Genomic DNA, 24,248 nt, shown 5'->3' on the forward strand with positions numbered 1-24,248 from the left:
GGGCATTTGACCTCCACGCCACCGTCCAACCCTCCCCCGAGGCCTGAGAGGAACAGTGAGGCTGCTCTAGTGGACCATGCCTTGGCACTTGCCCCGGTCCCATCTCCTTCTGCCAGAGACCCTCAGATCTGTCCCACTCCTGCCCAGGCCCCCATTGGCACCTTTGATGCGAATGATGTAGAGCTGGCCACGCCCACCCAATAGGCCACACCCACCCTGGCCACACCCACCCGGCCCGCCAAGGGCAACTGCAATGCTGATGCGGCCCTCAATGAAATTGAGTTTGACACCCCTGTCTTATTCAGATAAAATGCTCTACATATTTATATTTAGGAAGTGATCCGAAAAACATATCACCAGGTCGCTGCCACAATTTTTCCTCAGGACTTTGGCACTCTGTCATCCATTAGAAAAGAATAAAGAAAAATAAATGACTCTGACTTTGTTCTCAGTGTACAGAAAGAGAGAAGTCTTGACAACTCAGCAGAGTAACCATGAGAAGGGCTTCTGACTATCTGTTGCCATCTAGCCGTTCCATGAATATTTGCAGTCCATATATATTGAAATGTTGCATTTATACCCAGGTATGCCTGAGGGGCATGGGGCCGAGTGTGTTTGAGATGGATAAGAAACCATACAGGCTTAAAGGTAGTCTGAAAGAGAAATGGGTAACTTGGATGAGGGGCTTTTGTGTGCGGCATTTGGGTTGTGCAACTGTGAAAGAAAGATACTGAATGCAGGTTAGAAAAATACATTCAAGACTTTGGGTTTGCATTTTGGATCTCAGATTTCACTTCTGCCACAAAATAATGGAAAGCAAATTATTTCTCTTTAGCCTCAGAAGGTATTTGTAGGACTCAAAAATTGTAGTTTAAATGAGTAATTATGTATTCCTAAATTCAGACCTTTTTCATGTTTTACTAAGATTGGACTAATGATTTGTATAGTATTGTAATCTCATTGGCTTTCTCACAAAAATGTGTTTTGTGATTTGCCAAATCACAATAGCACTTTGTGATGCACATAAATAAGATATATACCCATCATCCTTAAAAGGTGGAAAATACTCCCAGTAGTGGCTTCCTGTCCTCCCAACTTCACCCGGTGTTGACAAGTGCTGAAAGTGCAGGGCAGATTCCCTACTATGTCTGCAAATGATCAACAGACATAAAATTAACGCTGTATAATTATTCATTTTCAATGAAATTCCCAGAACTGATTCCTAGATCTTCAGCACAATCTCTTTCATTTTCACAAGAAAAGAGCACATATCACTTATTTTCAGTTTCTCCATTTCGGGAAAAAAATCTGGCTTTATTTGTAAATTCTACAAAATACAGAGGAGTCTGGCAGGACACTTACTGTAAGTCAGAAAATAAATAAGTACTTTTTTTTTCTTGCTCTATAGAAGATAAAATGTGATTTGCATATATAAAATATAAAGTACAGCTCTGTACCAACATCCCGGCCGTGCCACAAGGCAGAACGGCATAAAGAATGTGAAAATAACTTATATTCGTGCAATAAATAAATCACAGGGTAGGAACAAGGAAAAATAGGGCGACAAGGGTAGAAACGTTAAAGAGCAAATCCCCATTAAGGATCAAAAGGCTGGAGGGGAAGGATCGACAACACTGGTTTGGAAGCTGATTCCGTGTTAGGGGTAGAAGTCACATCAAGCTGCAGGATGGGTAAACCCATCCATATGTCTTTTTTTAAAAAAAATGGATCATATTTGCCACATAAATAAGTCACTGGCACATGCCTGGAAATGATTACCCACAAATACTCACTGGTTCTTATGTTAGCAATGTACATTTAATGGAAAAAAGGTACTTTCCTTAGTCTTCTAATCTAACCCTTCTCCATGCTTTCTACAAAATTACTGTATCCACCATGTCTCCCAGGTGTATAAACTTCCCAGTTTCTTAAGCAATGGAGCTGCCAGTGTCTCTTGGTACAGATGTGCTATTCTCATATTGTCCATGCTTGGCATAAGATTTCATACCCCCTTTAAAATGAGAAGGCAATGGGCTAAAACTGCTTGGCCAGAAAGGCATACAAATGCGCAGTATATCAATAGTTGATTCTACAAGTCCAGTGTTACTAATATTCTGTGTGTACATGCAGGCAGCTTGGTTTAAATGGCATATGGGATGCATGAAAGCATGGCAAGGAAAGGGAAACAGTACACTGTTTAAGTTTGCGTCTTTACTAAGTTAGCCTTTTGAATGGTATCAGTTTTCTCCAACTTTGTGTTCTCTGCAATTCACAGCATTTCCAGCCAACATGGCAGAATGCATCTGGAGAACCACTGGACGGTATAAAAGCTGCTACAGTGAAAGGGGCAAGATTGTAATTGTAAACATTTTTTAAAAAATTGAACAGTGTGGCTTTTACAGTAAATCCTACTAAGTGCATATGAGAATATTATCTTAAAAGAACAAGAGACAAATACAGTGGCATCTAGGAGAACTTGACTCTGCCATTGTTCTAGCTTAGATTAAACTAGGTTTTACTTTCATGACAAAAATTATTTTTGGCTATGGTTCAAGTTATTTTGCTGCTCTTGTGAAAATGCATCCTTCAGATATAAAGAAGTATTTTGAATTTCATCTACCACACTTTCCTCAGTAGAAATGTATCTTGCATTTTACACGACTGAATAGAGCAAAAATTAGGCCATAAAACAACACAGAGGAACTATATTCCTCACCAATGGTGTTTCCAACTGAAGCCTCTTTTCCTTGTTCTGTGTAAGTGATTGGCCCTCTCTCAAGTTGTTTTTGGGGAGAAAGAAGAAACTGAAAGAGACCTGCTGGTTATACCCCATCTCTATGATTAGGACTGATTCTGAACCCCTCAGAACCCCACACTCCAGGCAAATAGCCTGTACTGCTTCTTGGGATGGGCCAACCTTCTGTATAGCTTGGTTCCCTTGAACATAAAATGTCTTAATCTCTGTAATAGTTAGGTATATTTCTTTCCTGAGTTTCTATTTCTAGTCTTTTGCCAATGCAAAAACAGAAAGAAAATACAAAAGGCTCTCTTCATTACATTTTTGTTTGTTGCTATTAGTACCCCTCACGAAACTAATTGTTTTAGAACTCAGTATCTTCTCTAGAAGTTCACTTGCAATTCTGTTGCCCCTTCACTATCCATCAGTCTCACTTGCTTTATCCACGCTACTCTTGCCTCATTTAACACACTCCCTCTTTACTTTTCCCATTTCCTTGTCTCTCTCTTTCCCTCTCCCTCTCTCTCTCCCTCTTTAGAAAGCTGCTTCTATTTTGTCCATAAAACCTCAGCAGAAGAGCATTTTTTACAATCAAGAGTATTTGGAGCACAATTGCATCCACACACAGTTGCAGAGAGATTGTCTCTCCGGTCACTGCAATGTGCATAATTCCTTTATTTCTTCCTAGGATGGGTTAGCAACAACTAATTCTTTTCTTGACATGTCCCTTTTGTGATCTGTTTTTCCACCACCATTGCAGTCACCAAACAATAATACTTTTTTTAAAATCATTTTTAAATGTCTACTCATCAGAGGCTCAGACTGATTCTTGTAAAACAACAATTTCATGATGAAACGATCAAAAGACTCTGAATTAAACAGTAGGTAACTGGGAACTATGGTTTACAACAAAAAGCAGACAGAGTTATACATGAATACCTAGACTTATGTCTGAACAGTGCACCAAGAAACTGGGAAATTGATATCCTCTGATAACATCTGGATTATTATAATCACTAGGTTTTAGACCTTCTTTTAAGGCTTTAGTCTTAGTATCTTTCTTTCCAATCAGATAGAAACTATCTGCCTTTCTCTATAATTGCTGTCAAAACTTCTCTGAAGCAGCATTTCCAACTAAGGTAAAGATCTCATCTTCAAATCTATCTGTTTTACATTTAATCAGTCATAAGGTATGAAGCAGCAGAGAAGAAAACAAATATAAAATGGAAAAGAAAAATAGGAATAACTGGCCATTGTAATCCAATTCACAAATAACTGACAGCTAAAATTACACAAGTTGGACACCACTTTCCCACAATCTTCCAATGAAGGCAAGGACTAAGGACAAAGTTCAACATCTAGCCATTTGGTCTTCAAGTCAATTGTGCCTCCTCCAGTGGGTAGAACAAAAGTGGGAGAAGGAAAGAGCCAGTGCAGCTACAGCCGCTTTAGGTAAGAGCTGTGCAGAGGCATGGCAATAGGACTTAGTTCATGGCTTGGCTTGTAAGCACTAGGAGTAGGTGGCCTGGTTGGAACCAGATTTGACAATCGTGATAACGCTGGCAGTTGCCACCTTTGCAGCAGTGCCATGAGCAGTGACTGTGCGGGCAAAGCCCTGCAGCGCTTCATACTTGCCACGCAGGGCGTCCAGCTCAAGGCGCATGGCAGCGTTCTCCCGCGCTAGCTTATCAACTTCCCTTTCTAACTCTGTCTTTTGCTTCTGCAGCTCCTCCTTTTGACACACCCGCTTCACTCGGCAGCTGGCCGCATAGCCACGATTCTTTAGAGTGCGCCGACGTTGCTTCAATCTTGCTACCTCCTCCTTGGACAGGCCTCTCAGATGGTGGTTAAGTTCCCGCACTGACAGTCCCATAAGCTCCTCATCTGAAAGATGTGGTGTGTTCTCACCCATCTCCCGTTTGATCTGTTTAAGAAAAGGATCAAATAGTTGAGAATCAGATGTACAAGTATAGGGAGAATCCAGAAAAACCCCCAACAACAACTGGAAAGAGAAAGGAGAGCCTAGAAGAATTAAAAACAAACAAATGGGAACATTTTGTAGCAGTAGTATGTTAGCATTGTTTTTTATATATATATAGTATATATATATATAGTGGCCGGCATGACTAGACGCCAAAGGCGCACGGAACGCTGTTACCTTCCCACCGTAGTGGTCCCTATTTTTCTACTTGCATTTTTTACGTGCTTTCGATATATATATATATATATATATATATATATATATATATATATATATATATATATATATATATATATATATATATATATATATATATATATATATATATATATATATATATATATATATATATATATATATATATATATATATATATATATATATATATATATATATATATCTTTGGTCATTTGGGTTTTTTCCCATGTAAATTGAAGGTGTAAGAGCAACGTTTCGACGGAATCCCATCCATCATCATCAGGCTGGTGGCTTCAGCTTCTTTGAGTTAGGGTTTTTCCCCTTATATCGTAATAATTATATTATAAATTCCTCATAATAAAAATTAAGAATTTATTATAAGTATTTGATATTTGAAGACTTGAGTAAGATCTTTAAACCATTTAGTCAGGACTAGCTGCCAATGAACTCAATGGAATTTACTTCTCAGTAGAGGGGGTTGTGTACTTAAATCAGTGTCAACTGAATCAATAAAAGTTACCCATCAACTAAATAAGCAGGACCAAAGTATGACTAGTTTAGTCCCTTTGTTTCTTTAAAGACTTCTTTGATTTTCTGTTTTTATTATTGCTATTATTTCACAGCAGCAAAAATATAAAAATTTGTATTTCTCATAAGTAATTCCCCCATAACTTCACTGTATTAACCCCTTGATCCACTTCATCGATTAGCATACAGAAATTGCTTTCTATATCAATTTCATTTTTTTTGTTTTATAAAGCATTTTTGAAAAATGGAATGTTATTTGGATTCAGAGGAAAAATTCTAGAAGAGCAACCTGAATATATTTAGCATTGGGTCTCAAGTAGCTCTTTGGGAAAGAAGTGCCACAATCCAGATATCATCACAGAAGATACTCCATTTCTGAGATTAATCAGACAAAACTGATTCAGAGAGCACTCAAAAAGCAGGATCCAGAATGCAAATCTTAAAATTAGTTTGATACAATTCTTTATGTATGGGATCACAGGTCATTTACAATGCAATCCTATGCAGACTATGTAGAAACAGAAGAAAAAAAATCTGTTTCCAAACTCTATAATTCAGTGGAGGAAATAGCTATATATATGAGACGTTAGCTTTTGAGAACATCAAGATTATCGTATAACACTGACTAAGCATTGCTCAATATTGGTGTAAGACACATGTGATATTTTCCTGCTGCACTTCAGATGCTACTGGCTGCATTCCAGATCAATTTCCAAACACTTCTTATGAACAGAATTCGCAATTTCTCTGCTTTGAGGTGTTTCTAAGCAAACGTTAGTGAATCAACACTTTATTGTCCTGACTTTTCCAGCTTATGGGAACACAGCAAGAATACCTATTCCTATTCAAGCTGTTTGGGGGCATTAAATAATTAGAACGAAGTGACCACTTAGCTAAGCAATCCAACCTAGTCTGAGTTTCCACACTTAGACCACATATTCCTTGAAACTATTTAGTTTAATCAGTAAGCAATTTCTAATAGTGTCGGCAGGGCTTTTTTTCTCATAGAACGCTAAGAACGGAGTTCCGGCACCTTTTTTGGATGGAACCTTGTAGGCTAGGCAAGGTGGGTTGTATGACATGTGTGAGTTCCGGCACCTTTTTCTTTTACAAAAAAAGCACTGAGTGTCAGGAAAACAAAGACATGTAAACCATAGCACAGCATTCTCTTGCAGATCAAGCATTGCTAGAAACAAAGTTATAACTGGATATAATCATTATGATATTATCCTAATACCTGCTTAGTTACAGGTCTTTTAACAAAATTCACCAGCTTCTGGACAATAATTATTGGCTCCCTAAAAAACCTTGGGGTGAGCATACCTACCCCTGACTGTTTCATACAAAATCTGTTCTAAATTAATGTGCTTGGTTTCCTCTTCTAGAACAGCTAAGTGGCTAAATACAGTTCCCAACATTACTTCCCTGGATTTTTGTTTTAAAAATCTTACTGCTAGAGACTGGCAATGAAGAGATGCATTTCTTTCATATAAAAGAAATGCATCTTGACAATTTATGTGACTTCTCTGCAGGGAACACCTGCACCAGTCCTTACTTTACCTGCACACAATAATGGGTTGCTTCTGTCCTCCAGGTTTGTGTTTAAACAAACAATGTGACAATCTTAAGAATGGGGAGCAATACTTTCAGGTTTTGCTGTTTCTTTTCTTGGATACAAGCAGGGAAAATACATGGAGAAGCAAGCGCTCTTCTTCAAATATTTCTGAGAAAATTAAAAGGGGTCCGGTTGCCAAAATGTGTTTGTGTATGCATATATATGGCAAGAATTTATGGTTCACATTAACAAAGCCACATCAGTGCAATAATTTTCAGAGAGGAAAATTACATTAGGAAAGACACAGAACATCCTTCCCCTTTTGGCTCAATGCTGCTAGAACCATTTGCAAATATGCGTCCATGCGTGCTTCAGTAACTGTGTGGATTACAGACTGGCTATTCTTTAAAAAGAAGTCCTACATCAACTATTGAAAATAATTTAATTCCATACCAATTTCCACACACATGTTCACCATTTCTGAAAAGAGGGGGAGGGGCAAAGGAGAAAGTCAATAACAACACAAGCAGGAAGGAAAAAAAATGGTGAAATGGAGGGAACAGAGAACAAGGAAGTAAGGGCACAAAGAAGAGAGAAAGTGAAAGGGGGGGGGCTAGAATAATTCCAAAGAATATCAGGGGAACGTAGATGTACATAAATTGTGCAGAAATTCTGTAGAATCTGTAAGGTTCACTTTTCTTCCAGTGAGAACTCTGGATATTGTTTTTTTTAATGCCAGATAATAATTATTGATTTAAGTCATGATGATCAGTCTCTTATAGCAGAATGCCAGAGTTTTATAGAAAAGATATGAAATCCCTAGGAAACCCTCCAGCTTGGCAATAAATTAGAGAGAAATGTGTTTTTCAAAACTGCTAGGTGTTGTATCATGTGGAGGCCGCGCCCATCCCAGCTCCAGCAATGCAAAAAAAAGTTCTGATACGTCGCAACATGTCACATGACATGGCAAGTTAGACACCCGTGTGCTAGGTCCTTACCTTTAGGGCTTTGGTTGACAAGCTGTCAGATGACATTTTCTTGTGCGCTCCTGATAGTCCCCCCAGAAACAGCCTGTAATTGAACTGAGAGAGAGAGAGAGAGAGAATGGAATAGATTGCTATTCATTTTTCAAAACTGTTGTTATTTAACGCTTGTCCACGGGTTGTGTTTTTCCATTCCTTTTCATCTGTCCACATCTTCCAGTCTCATTTTCCTACAGTCCATCCTGCCTAGTAGAAGGATACAGGATGCTGGCTTTTTTTAAAAAAAAATAAATAAATCCTGGAGTCACAATTCCTTACTTCAGCAAGAGGAACTGAGACCCCCAAAGTGCTGAGCCAGTATCTAAACGATTTTGTGGATTTTTTTTTAAAAAATAAATATTCTGTAAATGCTTTTAATTTCCTCCAAAGCAGTGTTTTTTTCAAACTTGACAACTTTAAAGGTATGTGAATGTCATCTCCCAAAATTTTAAGCCCGAAATGAAAGTTTTTGCACGAAACAGCCTACCTAGCCACCCAAGCAAAATATGAGGTATCTCCAGTACATCCTCTCCTCCACTGTATAGTGACTCTATAAAGGACATGCTCTGCAGTTGCCGGAAACACAGAAGGGCAAACATTTCCTGAGAAGAAGGAAACTGAACAGTGGAGAGCCAGCTGACGGGTGTGTCTCTGAAATAGCAGGGCCTGAAAGGAGACACGAGGGAGGGAATAAGAGCAATACATTTTGGTCTTTGGCAGCACAAGAACTTCAGTCCACTGGGGGGAAAAACCAAACTAAGAGAGACGAATAAGTCAAACCCCTACATCCCAAAGGGCAGATGCATGTAAACCGTCACTACTAAGAATTATGCATTAGAACAGTGTTTGAAAAACACTGCATTAGAGAGCTGTGTCTGCAGTCAGATACATCTATACAATCTGTGGATCAGCTGTTCTCCTCAAAAATTGGGATTATCCTCAATTTCTCTCTCTGGGGGAAGCCCATATTTCTACACTGGCAAAAAGGATTCTTATATAGTAAGGCCAATGGCAGCATCTGATATCTTGGAAGATTATGGCCCATAGTTATATTAATCCTTTTCTTTCTTTCTTTCCCCCGCCCCTCAGACCTGGCACCCTGAAAATACCTGGTGGCTGGATCTAGTTGCTCTTTTCACTTTGCGCATCAGTACTGTGAGGACAGCAGACCATCTCAAATAATAGTCTTTTAATTAAGTCCTGGAATTCAACATATGACACACCATCCGATGCATGTTAAAAGGTTATACCAGAGAAGCTGTGTCCCAGGATGGTCCAGCAACAAACTACAGATACATTGCTGTTTAGATGGACACCTTCCAATGCAGCTTAAGTAGAAGTAGTGTATAAAATTGGGGACAAATATGTAGAACTTTCCATCCTTTCCTACCATCCTTTCTCTTATTTTCTTCAATGATCCTGGCATTTTTCTGAGATTTCATCAATGAAGGGGACATCTTGCTGACATTTGACTCTTTGTCATTCTTCTTTGGAAAACTGACCTCCGATACAACTGTGCTATATAGAGATTGCGGCAACTAGCAGTCACAACATTGCATTTTATTCTTGAAAGCTTGAAGCTCAGACTAAGTATTTTACGCTTTACTAAATTACTATTCCACTTCAGCTTCAAGGGTTGAGAATTTGTTGTTCTATAGATGTTCCTGGGTTGCAGTTTTCAGCATTCCTCAGAACTGCCCATGAGGTCCCTAGGAATTGTAATTCAGCAATGGCAGACAGCAAGGAGATTCCTTTCTCCTAATATAGAGCTTCTTAATCTTAGCAACTTTTAAGATCTGTGGACTACTACTCCCAGAACTCCACAGTCTTGAGAAGCACTGCCCTAATTACTTAGTTTCATCATGTATGTATTGGTACCTAGTGGCATCATATATTCATCTTCACTAAATTTGTCCAAATGTATAGGCATGTGTTAAGGATTACGCCCTCCATGTCACTGAACTCTTAAGAATATGGATAGCACAAATGACTTTATAATAGTATGATGTCAAGAAAGTGTTTCTAGTACCGTCAATGTTCTTAGAAGTTCCCAATCCAGAACTGTAGGATTAAAGCTCACATCTATGCTATATGGGAAATGTAATCTAATGGGCAGAAGTCTACATTTCAGGTTCCATAAACTATTCATATATGGGAAGCTACCCAAATGTAAAGCCCAGCATATTATTATGTAAAGATCAGACGAAGCTGATATATCCGGTGAGTTCTTGATGACTTTGAAACACCTGTTGTTCAGCCTAATTCTTCTAAGATTTGAAATGAGGTTAAATGTGCCTTAAATTATTTTATTATTTTTAAGTATTATGATGTGGCGAGATGTGAGCAGGAAATTCTTTCAGATTCATGGGAGTGGTCAGATATCTCTACTCCTTTGTTAATTTTCATCTATTTAACTCTTTTAGGAAGCTTTGAGTGGGAGCTGTCCAGAGGTGGTTATAAGATGGATAGCTATATAATATTTTAAATAACTAAAACAAATCCAAACAGATAAATATTTTGAACTTTTATCTACCCCTCCAGAATCTCAATTCCTTCACAATAATGAAAATCCTATTATCACTAAAAATGTTTTAACATTTGCTTTCAGATATTGATGTGATTTATTCTCAGTCCAGGATTTGGGGATGTGAGTGTAAATGGAAAAGCACAGAATAAATAAGAGCAGCCTTAGGTAACACTGAAAATGTTTAAGGGAGATTCAGGCTTGTTTGTTTTTTTAATCTCTCATTAAGTACAAACACTTGGTATCTTAACTTCAATCTCTGAAGTCAGGATTTCTAGACTTCTCACTTCACCTCACAGGCTTTCTGGAATCCAGGGATAACATTTGAAGCATAAGATCATATGTATATTTTTCAATCATCTGCAGAATTAGGTCATTACAATTACAGAGTAATGTGGCCCTTTTATGACTTGTGGACTTCAACTCCCAGAATTCCTCAGCCAGCGTGCCTGGCTAAGGAATTCTGGGAGTTGAAGTCCACAAGTCAAAAAAGGGCCAAGTTTGAAGACCCCTGGAGTAAAGCATAGAGTTCATGGTTCACAACATGAGCGATGGCCAGGGAATATATCCCCTGAGAATATGAGCACATCAAGGAAAGTTGTCCTTTCATTCAAAAACATTCAGAATTTAAGTAGTAATTTTTTTTATTTCACCCTCTGGTCAAAATTAAATTTTAAGTGCCGTTAGTCATTTGGCTACAACCTTAAATAGTTATTGCTGAGATCCATTCATACACTTCTCCCATTGGGAAGCTTAATTTTTCTTCTTGAAATTGGCAGTACTATTATATAGAAACCCCTTCATGGATTACTGCCTTGTTGTGGCGAAGAGGCTTGCGTAATTCAATGAAGCTATGAGCTATGCCATGCAGGGCCACCCAAGACGGACAGGTCATAGCAGAGAGTTCTGACAAAACGTGATCCACTGGAGAAGAAAATGGCAACCCACTCCAGTATCTTCGCCATGAAAACCGTATGGACAGTACCAAAAGGCAAAACGATATGACGCTGGAAGATGAGCCCCTCAGGTCAGAAGGCGTCCAATATGCTACTGGGGAAGAGCAGAGGGCTAGTACTAGTAGCGCCAGAAAGAATGAAGTGACTGGGCCAAAGCCAAAAGGACACTCAGCTGTGGATGTATCTGGTGGTGAAAGGAAAGTCCAATGCTGTAAAGATTTTTTCTCCATAGGGACCTGGAATGTAAGATCCATGAATCAAGGCAAGCTGGACATGGACAAACAAGAGATGACAAGACTGAACATCAACATCTTAGGAATCAGTGAACTAAAATGGACAAGAATGGGTGAATTTAATTCAGATGACCATCAGGTATATTACTGCGGGCAAGAATCCCTCAGAAGAAATGGAGTAGCCTTCATAGTCAATAAAAGAGTAGGAAAAGCAATACTGGGATACAATCCCCCAAATGACAGAATGATCTCAGTTCGAATCCAAGGCAAACCATTCGATATCACAGTAGTCCAAGTCTATGCGCCAACCACCGGTGCTGAAGAGGATGAAATTGACCAGTTCTATGAAGCCCTACAGCACCTTATAGAACTAACACCAAAAAATGATGTCCTTATCATCATGGGGGATTGGAATGCTAAAGTAGGAAGCCAAAAGATAACCGGAATAACAGGCAAGTTTGGCCTTGGAGTATAAAATAAAGCAGGGCACAGGCTGATAGAATTTTGTCAAGAGAATACGATGGTCATAGCAAACACTCTTTTCCAACAACCCAAGAGATGGCTCTACACATGGACATCACCAGACGGTCAACACAGAAATCAGATTGACTATATGCTCTGCAGCCAAAGATGGAGCTCTATACAGTCAGTAAAAACAAGACCAGGAGCTGACTGTGGCTCAGACCATGAGCTTCTCATTGCAAAATTTAGGCTTAAACTGAAGAAAGTAGGGAAAAGCACTAGGCCACTGAGGTATGAATTAAATCATATCCCTGTTGAATTTACAGTAGAGGTGACAAATAGATTTAAGGAATTAGATTTGATAGACAGAGTGCCTGAAGAACTATGGATGGAGGTTCGCAACATTGTACAAGAGGTAGCAAAATTACACAGAAGAACTATACAAGAACGAGCTTAACGTCCCTGATAGCCACAATAAGGTGGTCACTGACCTCGAGCCAGACATCCTAGAATGTAAAGTGAAGTGGGCCTTAGAAAAGCTGAGCAACAACAAAGCTAGTGGAAGTGACAGTATTCCAGCTGAGCTATTCAAAATCTTAAAAGACGATGCAGTAAAAGTGCTACACTCAATTTGCCAGCAAATTTGGAAAACTCAACACTGGCCACAGGATTGGAAAAGGTCAGTTTACATTCCAATTCCAAAGAAAGGCAGTGCCAAAGAATGTTCAAACTATCACACCATTGCACTCATTTCACATGCTAGTAAAGTTATGCTTAAAATCCTACAAACTAGATTCCAGCAGTATGAGGATTGAGAATTACCAGAAGTACAGGCAGGATTTCAAAGAGGCAGAGGAACTAGAGATCAAATTGCCAACATACGCTGGATCATGGAGAAAGCTAGAGAGTTCCAGAGAAACATCTACTTCTGCTTCATTGACTATGCTAAAGCCTTTGATTGTGTGGATCATAACAAACTGTGGCAAGTTCTTAAAGAGATGGGCATACCAGACCATCTTATTTGTCTCTTGAGAAACCTATATGTGGGCCAAGAAGCAACAGTGAGAACTGGACACGGAACCACTGATTGGTTCAAAATTGGGAAAGGAGTCCGGCAAGGCTGTATACTCTCACCCTGCCTATTTAACTTATATGCAGAGCACATCATGAGAAAGGCAGGGCTAGATGAATCAAAAGTTGGAATTAAGATTGCCGGGAGAAATATCAACAACCTAAGATATGCAGATGATACCACTCTAATGGCAGAAAGTGAATAAGAACTAAAGAGCCTCTTGTTGCGGGTGAAGAAGGAGAATGCAAAAGTTGGGTTGAAACTTAACGTTAAGAAAACCAAGATCATGGCATCCAGCCCTCTCAATTCCTGGCAAATAGATGGGGAAGAAATGGAGGTAGTGACATTTTATTTTCCTGGTCTCCAAGATCACTGCAGATGGGGACTGTAGCCAAGAAATTAAAAGACGCTTGCTCCTCGGGAGGAAAGCCATGGCAAATCTAGACAGCACACTAAAAAGCAGAGACATCACCCTGTCAACAAAAGTGCGTATAGTCAAGGCTATGGTCTTCCCAGTTGCAATGTATGGCTGTGAAAGTTGGACCATAATATAAGATGAGCGCCAAAGAATTGAGGCCTTTGAACTATGGTGCTGGAGAAGACTCCTGCGAGTCCCTTGGACTGCAAGGCGATCAAACCAGTCAGTCCTAGAGGAGATCAACCCTGACTGCTCTTTAGAAGGCCAGATCCTGAAGCTAAAACTCAAATACTTTGGCCACCTAATGAGAAGGAAGGACTCACTGGAGAAGAGCCTAATGCTGGGAAAGATTGAGGGCAACAGAAGAAGGGGACGACAAAGAATGAGGTGGCTGGATGGAGTCACTGAAGCAGTAGGCGTGAGCTTAAATGGACTCCAGAAGATGGTAGAGGACAGGAAGGCCTGGAGGAACGTTGTCTATGGGGTCGCGATGGGTCGGACACGACTTCGCAGCTAACAACAACAAGAACAACACATTATATAAAAACAACAATCCTTCAGCAATCTTAAAGGCTGATATTTATTATGGCATGACGTTTAGTTACTGTAATAGATTTATATGGTTGCCCCACTGGTAATCATGAATATTCCTTTGGCCCCCTCCTTCAGAGAAAGAGCTTATGACTGCAGAGCAAATAATGCTCTCATATCTTTAATAAAACTACCTTGGTTGAAATACAAGTGACTTAACTGAATATTATGCCTTCAATTTTTAAAATATCTTATAAATTCCCCTGCTTGCAAAACAATAATAGGGATGATAGATTATGATAGAAACAAATAACTAACCTCATTAGAAACATGCCTTATAGTATAATCACCCTTTTTCATCTCTAGAAAAGCGTGGTTTAATTAACAATTAAATTAACAGTTAATTAAGCAAGACCTTGCAGAAGACCTATTTTTAAATCTAGCCCAAATAATTTATTGTTTTCTTTCCCATGGACTCAAATGTCTTACAGATGAATTTACTAATTTTTCACACTTAGTTAACCACAACCAAGGGATAAGGTTTTTTACATTTAGTCTTGAACCAGTTTAATTTTATATACATATATAATTTCTCAGCCTTCTCATACCATCAGCATAGGATGGGCTATTTCTTTGTTTCTAAAGCCTCTTGGTCAACGAAGGAGAAAAAAACTCATTGTAAATGAGCAGAAATAGAAACGTGTTACCATCTCTATTATGCCTTTTGTCGTTATGGGAAGTGGAATCCAGGCTGTGAAGTATTCAGGCAGGTATACAAACTTTGTTGTCCAAAAACCTTGCAGAACTGATAAGACAGGTTATAAGAAATAATAATAGGTCAGGTAAAGAAATTGAAGAGGAAGGGGGTTGCTATAGAAACATGGATTACTTAAAAATTGCATGAATGACACTGAAGAGATTCCTAGATTTGTACAGTCTAGAATAGCAAGTGATGCAAAGCACACATTGGACTGTAATACTGACAGCATTTTTGAAGGTCATCAGCTTTCATCCTCTGCTTATCCTCAAAGCAAAGTTGCACCACATCCTCTCGGGTGAAGAGTCTCTTGAAGTAAAGTCAGCTAGTCCAGGGTAAGATGCTTGCTATAACCCATCATTGTAAAGATAAATTTCAGTGTGTAATCAATATGAAGTAATGATGTTTTCTCAATACTAATTCAAAAAACCTAGGAAATAAATACTTCTTAATTGTGAGACAGTCTCATCACCAAAAAAGGAAAAGGCAAAACTAAATATGCATTGAGAACAACTATCCCCCAGAGAGCTAACAAACTGAGAATCAAGAAGTTGAGACTTACACTATAAACCCACCAGCTGGAAATTATGCTGCTTGTAGTGCATTATTTCTGGAAGATGGCACAATAGAATGCCACTCTCTTTAAGTGTCAACCTAAAGAAATGTGAAACCATCCAATTCCTGATAGTGGCACTATCCCAATCCAATGTTTGCCTAAGCCTCTTTACTTTTTAGTTGCCTTAGTAAGACTGGAACTAGTTCATGGTTTAGACTAGGCCAGGGGTCTTCAAACTTGGCCCTTTTATGACTTGTGGACTTCAACTCCCAGAATTCCTCAGCCAGGCATGCTGGCTAAGGAATTCTGGGAGTTGAAGTCCACAAGTCATAAAAGGGCCAAGTTTGAAGACCCCTGGACTAGGCCATTGGTTGCTTAAACAATGCTGAAGAAATCATAATCAGCTAGAACCTAATAAATCAGAAAACAGGGTTTAACAAATCATAAAGCCTGACCTTGTGAAATCATGACTAAAAAAGCATTAAGGTTCAGCCACTTTTCTGAAGCTGCAGTTCTTAAACACATGGTTTTTAAACACTTTCACATAGAATACTTCTGTGAAACTTCCAAAGAAATACAAATATGAATGGGGTAGGAAGGGGAAACAGTGCTGATAGTACAGTAACATCTTTAATCTAGAAACAGCAGGCCACTTATGAGAATTATCTAAATAGCTCAAAGCAAGGCCCTTGTATATTCAAGCATTATAAGATGCTAAGAATTATCTTCACCATAGCCATTCTGTCCATTTTCTGTACAATGAAAACTAGCTACAGCTTCATTTCATTCTTTGTCATTCCTGTTTGTTTTAACTCAGCACCAGTAGCTCCATATGCCATTTCTATACTGTAGATACAGAAAAAAAAATTCCTGGGTGCGAAATTCTTGCTGTTGGGAAGAGTTCCTTGTAGATTTATCTCAGTATTTTAAACTTTTATTTTTTTTAACAGAATAACAGATTTGGAGGGAACCATGGAGGTCTTCCATCCTATGTCCTGCTCAGGCAGAAGACCCTTTAGCATTCCAGACAAATGGTTGTCCAGTCTCTTCTTCAAAGCCTCCAGTGAAAGAGTACCCACAACTTCTGAAGACAAGCCATTCCCCTGGTTAATTGTTCTCACTGTCAGGAAATTTTTCCTTAGTTCTAGGTTGCTTCTCTCCTTGATTAGATTCCATCTATTGTTTCTTGTCTTGCCTTCTGTTGCTTCAGAAAATAGATTGACCCTTTCTTTTGGGGGGCAGCTCCTCAAATATTGGAAAACTGCTATCATGTCGCCCCTAGCCTTCCTTTTCACTAGATAACCCTAACCCTGCAACTGTTCTTCATATGCCTCCAGCCATCTAATCGTATTTGTTGTTCTTTTCTGCACTTTTTCCAGTCTCTACATCTTTTTTATAATTTGGTGACCAAAACTGAATGCAGTATTCTAAATGTGGTCTTGCTGAAGCCTTATAAAGAGGTACTAATACTTCATGTGATCTGGATTCTATCCCTCTGTTAATGCAACCTAGCACTGCGCTGGCTTTTTTGACTGCTGCCGCACACTGCTGTATATAATAACTACGGTATATAATATTATGACTATATATTCCAGCAAAGAAAGTAGGTTGGAATATGTATTCTCCAAATATATTTCTGCTGAATGTTTGAAATTTCTGTGCAGAATCAGGACAGAATGGAGATGCAGAGTACATTTCTGTATGTTTATAAAATTAAATAATGTACCAAATTCTTTCAAATTGGGAAGTTCAAATACAATCAAGGGTGTGTGTGCAAAACTAATTCTTCTTTCAGTACAAATACATTCTTACCCCTTTGTGACCCTTTTCAATATATTTTAAAAGGAAGTTCACAGAGTGCTACAAACCATTATATGTGGAGGAGGGTAGCAACTTGACCCAGACATCTCTAATTGCATCAGAGGGAATGTCCAATAAGTCTCCATGATACTTGTGTAACCACATTCCATGAAGCAAATGGAACATGTTTGCTAGATAAGGGAAATAGTGGACCTCTTACAACCCATTGCTCAAGAATCAAACAGTAAAAACTTTTGCCTCTGTCATGATATACTGTATAACTCCTATAAACGAAAGCGCAAATAAAAATAGTATTCTGAATATGATTCCCTGAGCCTGACACAGTTCCTCATGGAATGTTCTAGCATAATGCTGAAAGATTTTTACAGTTTGCCCATTCAATTTTCAGAGGAAGAGAGTAAAGCAACGATACTCCTCCTGTTTCAGAAGTATAAGAAAATCAAAGTTTGGATAATTCATCATTTTTCTATAAATATATAGTATAGCAGCTGTTTGCATAGTGTATGCAGTTTTTATAGATTTGGCATCCAGCATCTAAGAAGCTTATTATTTTGCTAGTGTAGAGAACTATTGCAAAAGTAACAGATTTTTCCCAAAATGGTATGTTAACTTTTCTGATGCCAAGATGTGCATTTCTATGTGCATACACATCTGTATTCAATAACTTCTCATATAGGGTATCCAATATCCAAGACAACATGGAAACAGCAAGGAAACAAACATACATCTTTGTTTTGTAAATAGTGAACCTGTCTCCAAACAGTTTCAGTATTTTCAAAATGATGCATGCACAACTTTTAATATTTTGCCTCAGTTCATCTATTCAACTATTTCCAAATTAATAGCCCTTATACTTCAACAGTTCTTAAGTATGACAAAAATGGGCAAAGAAACAATTATTCCATTTTCAGGACCGAATTTTACGCAAATATCCGCTGTAAGAAATCCTTGTGTATAGAGTCTATATGTAGTTGTTGCTTCTATTCTGCTATTGATACACATAGCTTGGAAGTATGGGAATTAAGCTAACATACCTATTGCAATATCTAAAACTCTGATTAAACTGAAAGGGAAAAATAATCAACAGTCATTATTGAGAATAGTATCCCCTGATAAAATGCCCTCCAGGAATTTTAGGCTTGATCCAGAGTTATGTCAACAGCGCAGAATTGTTTAGAGGAGGAAAAAAAATACCTATAAATTCTAACACAAAAATTTGCCTTGGTAGAATTGTGATTGTAATGAAATGAATATCCTTAAACGCACACTTAGCAAATTTAACTCAGAAATTTTCTTCCACCCATGTCAAAGGGATTTATTCCTGAAGAAATATGCCTATGTCCAAGCTGTGTATTTAGCATTCATACACTGATGTATTATTTCAATAATATGACTCTTCAGCATGTATGGAGCCATTTCCAACATAAAACCCAAGAAAACCTATTAGCATCCAACTGTCTGTATATGGTTTGCATTTTCAGCACCAAGGCAGATTTGTTTTTAGATTTTTCTTTGATTTTTTAAAAAAATATGTTTATTATTTTACTTGTGAGCCACCACAGTACTGTGCAAATGAGTGGTCAATAAAAATGACATATAGAATATCCACCTAACCTATAAAATATTTTTAGCACAAATATTGGCACTTTATTCCCTCCGCACCCAAATCTTCCCTTCCTTGATCAAATTATGATAAAGAAAGCAAAATATAAAGTGGTTCTGTCAGTATGATATACATATATATAGTCTGTTCTTCATTCTAGAGATTTGTAGTCATGCAAACAAGTAACTTGTGTTAACTTTAAAGGTAAAGGTAAAGGTTCCCCCACACATGTGTGCTAGTCATTTCCGACTCTAGGGGCTGGTGCTCATCTCCGTTTCAAAGCCGAAGAGCCAGCGCTTGTCCGAGGATGTCTCCGTGGTCATGTGGCCGGCATGACTAGACGCCAAAGGCGCACAGAATGCTGTTACCTTCCCACTGTAGTGGTCCCTATTTTTCTACTTGCATTTTTACGTGCTTTCGAACTGCTAGGTTGGCAGAAGCTGGGACGAGTAACAGGCGCTCACTCTGTTACGCGGCACTCGGGATTCGACCCGCCAAACTGCCAACCATCTGATCAACAAGCTCAGCGTCCTAACTTTCAAGGACCCTTAAAATACAGTTCGGGCACAACTGTTTCCTCACCATAACAGGCATTACATGCCAAAAAATTTAATCCCAGATGACTTTGATTAGATGCTTCCCATTGTAAAAGAAAACTTCACAAGAGTTGCAGCTATACAAAAATTATCAAGAAGCCCAACCTAGGATTTGATATGATAACACCCATGAAATATTCAGCAAGAAACTTTAACTAGTAAGCATAGTCACAGTGGCATTCTTTATAATCCTTCCCATTCATCTCTTTAACAGATGTTTCAGATTTCATGTGACAATCAAATCATAAACAGCTGCCTTCTTGGGGAACCCTTAACCAGAATGGCATCTTTGAGGTTGCTGCAAATTTTAATTATAGTAAAGGGATTCGGGATGAGGGCTTTTTAGGATCTACAAGGCATAACAAGGAAGTCTCATTTCCAGAACTGGTTTAATATATTGTGTAAACCCAGCCACTATGGTTATAAATCATAGTTATGACATAGTATTCTCCCACCTCAGCCAGTTATTTTGTAAGATGTGGTCTAATGAACCATGTCTTAGCATGATTTGTCCACTCTTTCAATAAAAAGAGTTTCACAGGTTTATGTAACAGCCTTCTTTAATCACTCCAGTATTAGACTATAGTTTTAAAATTTCTCACCAGAAGGGTTAAGGTAACTGCAAAGAATGAGAATTGGGAAAGCTGTCTGAATATCCAATCCTACATAGAAATGATCATATGAAACACCACACCACAGGTAGCTTTAATTCATTTCAGCACTCAAACTCTTTCCACAGATTCCCTGGTGAAAACAAAACAAACTTCCAGTTTATTCTTTAAATAAAACAAAGAAACCTTTAATTATAGGAACTACTCAGTTTTGCTATAATCCCAAAGTCTACCAAACACAATCTGATGTAAGAGACTTGCATATAAATTAAGATATTCCCATTCCTGGCAATTATATCAGGTGCAAGCAAAGCTCAAAGATCTTCTCTGCACAAACTCTTAATTATCCCCAAACTTCCTTCGCTCTGTGCCTGCCATATAATTTTGATAGGAAGAATAGATTTATTTTGTTACTAGAAATGTGCATGGATATACTCGTTCAGAATCTACATTCTGGTCCTCAGTGTTGTCTCTCATACAAAGGTAACAGCCTTGAAAATAAGCTAACAAAAATTGCAGGTTTACATATTTTTCAACTTGCCTGCTAAAAAAGCAACCTACATTACCAGACAGGTTTCAAAAAAGGAGAAGCTGCCTCCTCTGAATTGAACCTGGAAATGGAAACTACATATCTGTTAGTAAGTTAATAACCTTGGTTGAAATGCTTTTGCTCAGGAAAAAGACTGCTTCTTGCTAGTCACTGAGAATCTCCCACCCCCAACCCCCCACCCCTCTGCTTGCTTACCTGCACAGAACTGCAGGTTGACTTTGGAAACTAGGCAAGTTGCTAAATACTAGATGGTTACTTATATAGATAATGGGAGCCAGAAATCTGCACTTTTAACTATTGCTTTTTTTCTTGATCTAGTTTTTCAGATATCCTACAGATATCGATTCAGATGTAAACTCAAATGCAGACTGTTTATAGTTACCAGGGAATTATGAAAAAATATGACTGTATACATCTGGTGAGTGCCAGCCTGGAGAAAGCTAATGTAGCTTCAGAAAAAGATAGACACACAAGATGGGCTTAATCTTCTAATTAAAAGATGGAGCACATCACCCGTATGGGTTCCTTAGAATCTATAAACAAATATCACCTGTAGTTTATAAAAGGAATGTGTGTGCCATTATGGGAACTGTAAAATCTAACAGCACTCTAAAACAATATATCTTGAGGAATGTACATTTTCAGAACTGTGGTTCTATGCACATACACACTGTAGAATCCTTAAAAGTTAGAAAAAATGGAAGATCCCTTTCAAATATTTTCTATGTACTTTTACAGAAGAGAAAGCTTACAAATATATGGGTTAGAAATTGTTGAGTCTATAATTGAACAAGCAGAATTAATGCTAAACTATCTTTGCACAGTATTACGGTAGTTCCCTTTTGTTTCTTAGGCTACATTAAACTAGGATAGAGAATAATTGAAATTGTACTTATTTTGGTGTCTAGATGGAAAGGAATCCTTATTGCTGCTGAGTTACACATAACCAAAAACTCAACAATACAAGGCTTGTAAAGTTTTTGTTTTACTAACAAGTGAAGGCAACTTTGAGATCAGATTAAATCCTTTTCCTAAATAAACATTTATGAGATACATTTTACCTTGGTTTTCTTGTTTCATTTTACCATCTGCAATGTACTCATAATTCTCTTTCTCTTTAATGGTTAACTACAAACCACCTGCCCCACAGATTAAACATAAGGCTTTCAAGAGAATTGGCACACCAGAACTTTTGCAGAACACAAAAGCAGTTATTAAACAAAACATCCAAAGAATTCAGTAGCTGAATAATCACTGAACTGTGGTTAGAGCAGCCTGAGTATCACTAAATATAAAATGCAACTCTATGAGCTTGCCCTCAATGAAATTCCAATGCAACATCTAACAGAGATAGGTAGCCTTTCAAGAAAAAAAATTATTCTCTACCCTGCAGACCTTTAGATATGTTTGTGACCACACTGGCCGAGGATGAGAGGACAATAGCCAATGTATTTTGGGGGACACTGGATTGGAAAGGTATACCAAGAATTAGTAACTATAGACTCAAATCACAATACCTGTTGATGCCAGTCCTTGACTGAGTGTCTCTTAGATTAGCAGTACATTAGTTATCCAATTAGCCTTGGATAACCCTGGCTCTTCTCTGCAGTATTTCCATATCTGTTGTCCACTCTCTCCAGAGAAATCCACCTGCTGCTATGCTGGTTGCTTTTAGCACTAGGGAAAGACTTTACAGTACTCGTCCTTTGTGACTTTGCTTTAAAAGCACTCTTTCAAAAGATGGCTGTTCTACTTCTGCTTTTTCTCTTTGATCTGTTTTTCAACTTTGCCATTTACTGATGACTTAAAAAAAAACCTGTTGAAAGAATTAAACCCCAAACAATCCGGAGATCTTTTTAATCCCAAACTGAAAACAAAGTAGGATTGCGCATTTGTTTATTAATCTAAATGAGGTGCACCAACGAGGAAATAACCCCAAATTAAAATTGAAGACATCCCTCTAGATGTGCGTAAACAACAACAACAAGCCTTCATGATCTTCAAGGAGTTTAATCGGATAGGGGTGGGTGGGGGATTAATTAGGACCCCTATGCATGGAAGCAATCCCAGTGTCTTCCGATAGAAAAAAAAATCGAAAGTCACAAGTTCGGGCCAAGTTTTGTTTAGGTTTTTAAATGCCGATGCAGAAAATCTACACGGTTGGTTCCCCAAACTCCCAAGTCACCCTTCGTTTGCTCTTCACTTTCCCTGCGTCATCAGGCGTTCAGCCCCATTCTGGAGGTTCAGCCTATTTCGCCGGGGACTCCCGAATTCATCTGAATGTTCCTCTGAAGCCAATACACCATCGTTAAAACCGAACCATTGTCAACTCCTGTATTATTGGCGGGATAGGAAGGGAAAGGAAAGGGCGGATTTACACCAATTCACATGATTTTCCAATGGAATCCGCACCCCACCCGCACATCGGAACTCGCTTTGGTGCCAAACGGCTTCTTACATGTGACCGAGGCCTCAGCACGTGCAAACACAGGACTAATATGTAACGAGCAACTATTTATTAAGCGATTTCCTGTCTTTTTATAGCTGCCTCGCAATTGTGAAACGAAGGCAAATCAACACAACACAGCTTCTTAAAAAAAAAAAGCTTTGCTCCAATTCGGATTCTTTCTTCAGAACAGAGCTACGCACTGTACATCAGCTAAATTAAAACATCTCCCGAGAAACAGCTATTACTGTCTAGCTCTGAAGAAAATCAACACCAGACAGCCCCTCCTCACCACACGGAAACAATCCACAATGTACCACACTGCTACAGTTTTCTCCATCGCTTTCCCCTCTCCGCATCTGACATTAAAAGCCTCACTTTGGAATAGTGCAAGCCACCACCCGCTCCTGACGTCTGTAAACTAGATTATAAAGGAAATATTCACTTACTGCCTGCCAAATCGTCCTTTTGTTTGCTGTTTTCCTCTTTATGCAATCGGAGGGGCCGCGTTTTCTTGACAATTAAGCTTTCCAAGCGCCTTGTTTATTTCCCTAAATGAAGTTGTTTTCCGAAGCGAAGGGCTGCGCTGGGCGCTGCGCTGCGATCTGCTGAGTTGTAATATGAGTTTCCTGGAATTACTCACTCACAGGATTCTTTTCATTCATAAAAACACAGTCATACAATGACATCATTCTTTCCCCTCCCTCCCCATCTTGGTGAAGGGCACAGACTGAAGAATGGTGAAAGGAAGCTGCCATCTTGGTACTGGGCATTTATTTTTAAAGGGACCATACCAAATGTTTTACAATTGGTAGCTAGCCTTCAGAATCAATGCTTTGCTACAAATAGATATTTCTGTGCAAAAATAAAACGCGGAAGAATGCTAAGCTAAGCTACTACCAAACTGTATACATTTTGTTTATATCAGGAGGTGTCAATTTACATTATCACTAATTTGCCCTAGCCTAGATCCACTGCAGAGCAAGGAATCTGCCACATAGCATACCAAAGCCCTTCAGGAGACTGATGCTTGCTGGAACCATCCTGTTCAGGCCACATACACAATGTAGTCTCATGCATCTGCCTTCATC

The 24,248-nt window shown here is 38.6% G+C and overlaps 1 protein-coding gene across 2 annotated transcripts; it reads right to left on the reverse strand.

Annotated features, from left to right (window-relative positions):
- Nucleotides 1-1,275: 1,275 nt before the first annotated feature.
- On the reverse strand, nucleotides 1,276-23,770 carry MAFF (MAF bZIP transcription factor F). Of its 2 annotated transcripts, XM_081331266.1 has the most exons (4): nucleotides 23,607-23,752; nucleotides 22,229-23,043; nucleotides 7,998-8,081; nucleotides 1,276-4,661 (listed from the first exon to the last, which is right to left on the reverse strand). In XM_081331266.1, the coding sequence occupies exons 3-4, from the start codon at nucleotides 8,031-8,033 to the stop codon at nucleotides 4,248-4,250; spliced, it is 450 nt and encodes a 149-aa protein (XP_081187392.1). In that variant the 5' UTR covers nucleotides 8,034-8,081; nucleotides 22,229-23,043; nucleotides 23,607-23,752; the 3' UTR covers nucleotides 1,276-4,247. The 2 variants fall into 2 exon arrangements, with proteins under 2 accessions (XP_081187392.1, XP_081187391.1); XM_081331265.1 differs by lacking the exon at nucleotides 22,229-23,043 and having other exon boundaries at nucleotides 23,607-23,770.
- Between the last annotated feature and the right edge of the window lie 478 nt (nucleotides 23,771-24,248).

This window comes from Vipera berus (assembly GCF_964194415.1).
Source record: "Vipera berus genome assembly, chromosome: 6".
Classification (NCBI taxonomy): Eukaryota; Metazoa; Chordata; class Lepidosauria; order Squamata; family Viperidae; genus Vipera; species Vipera berus.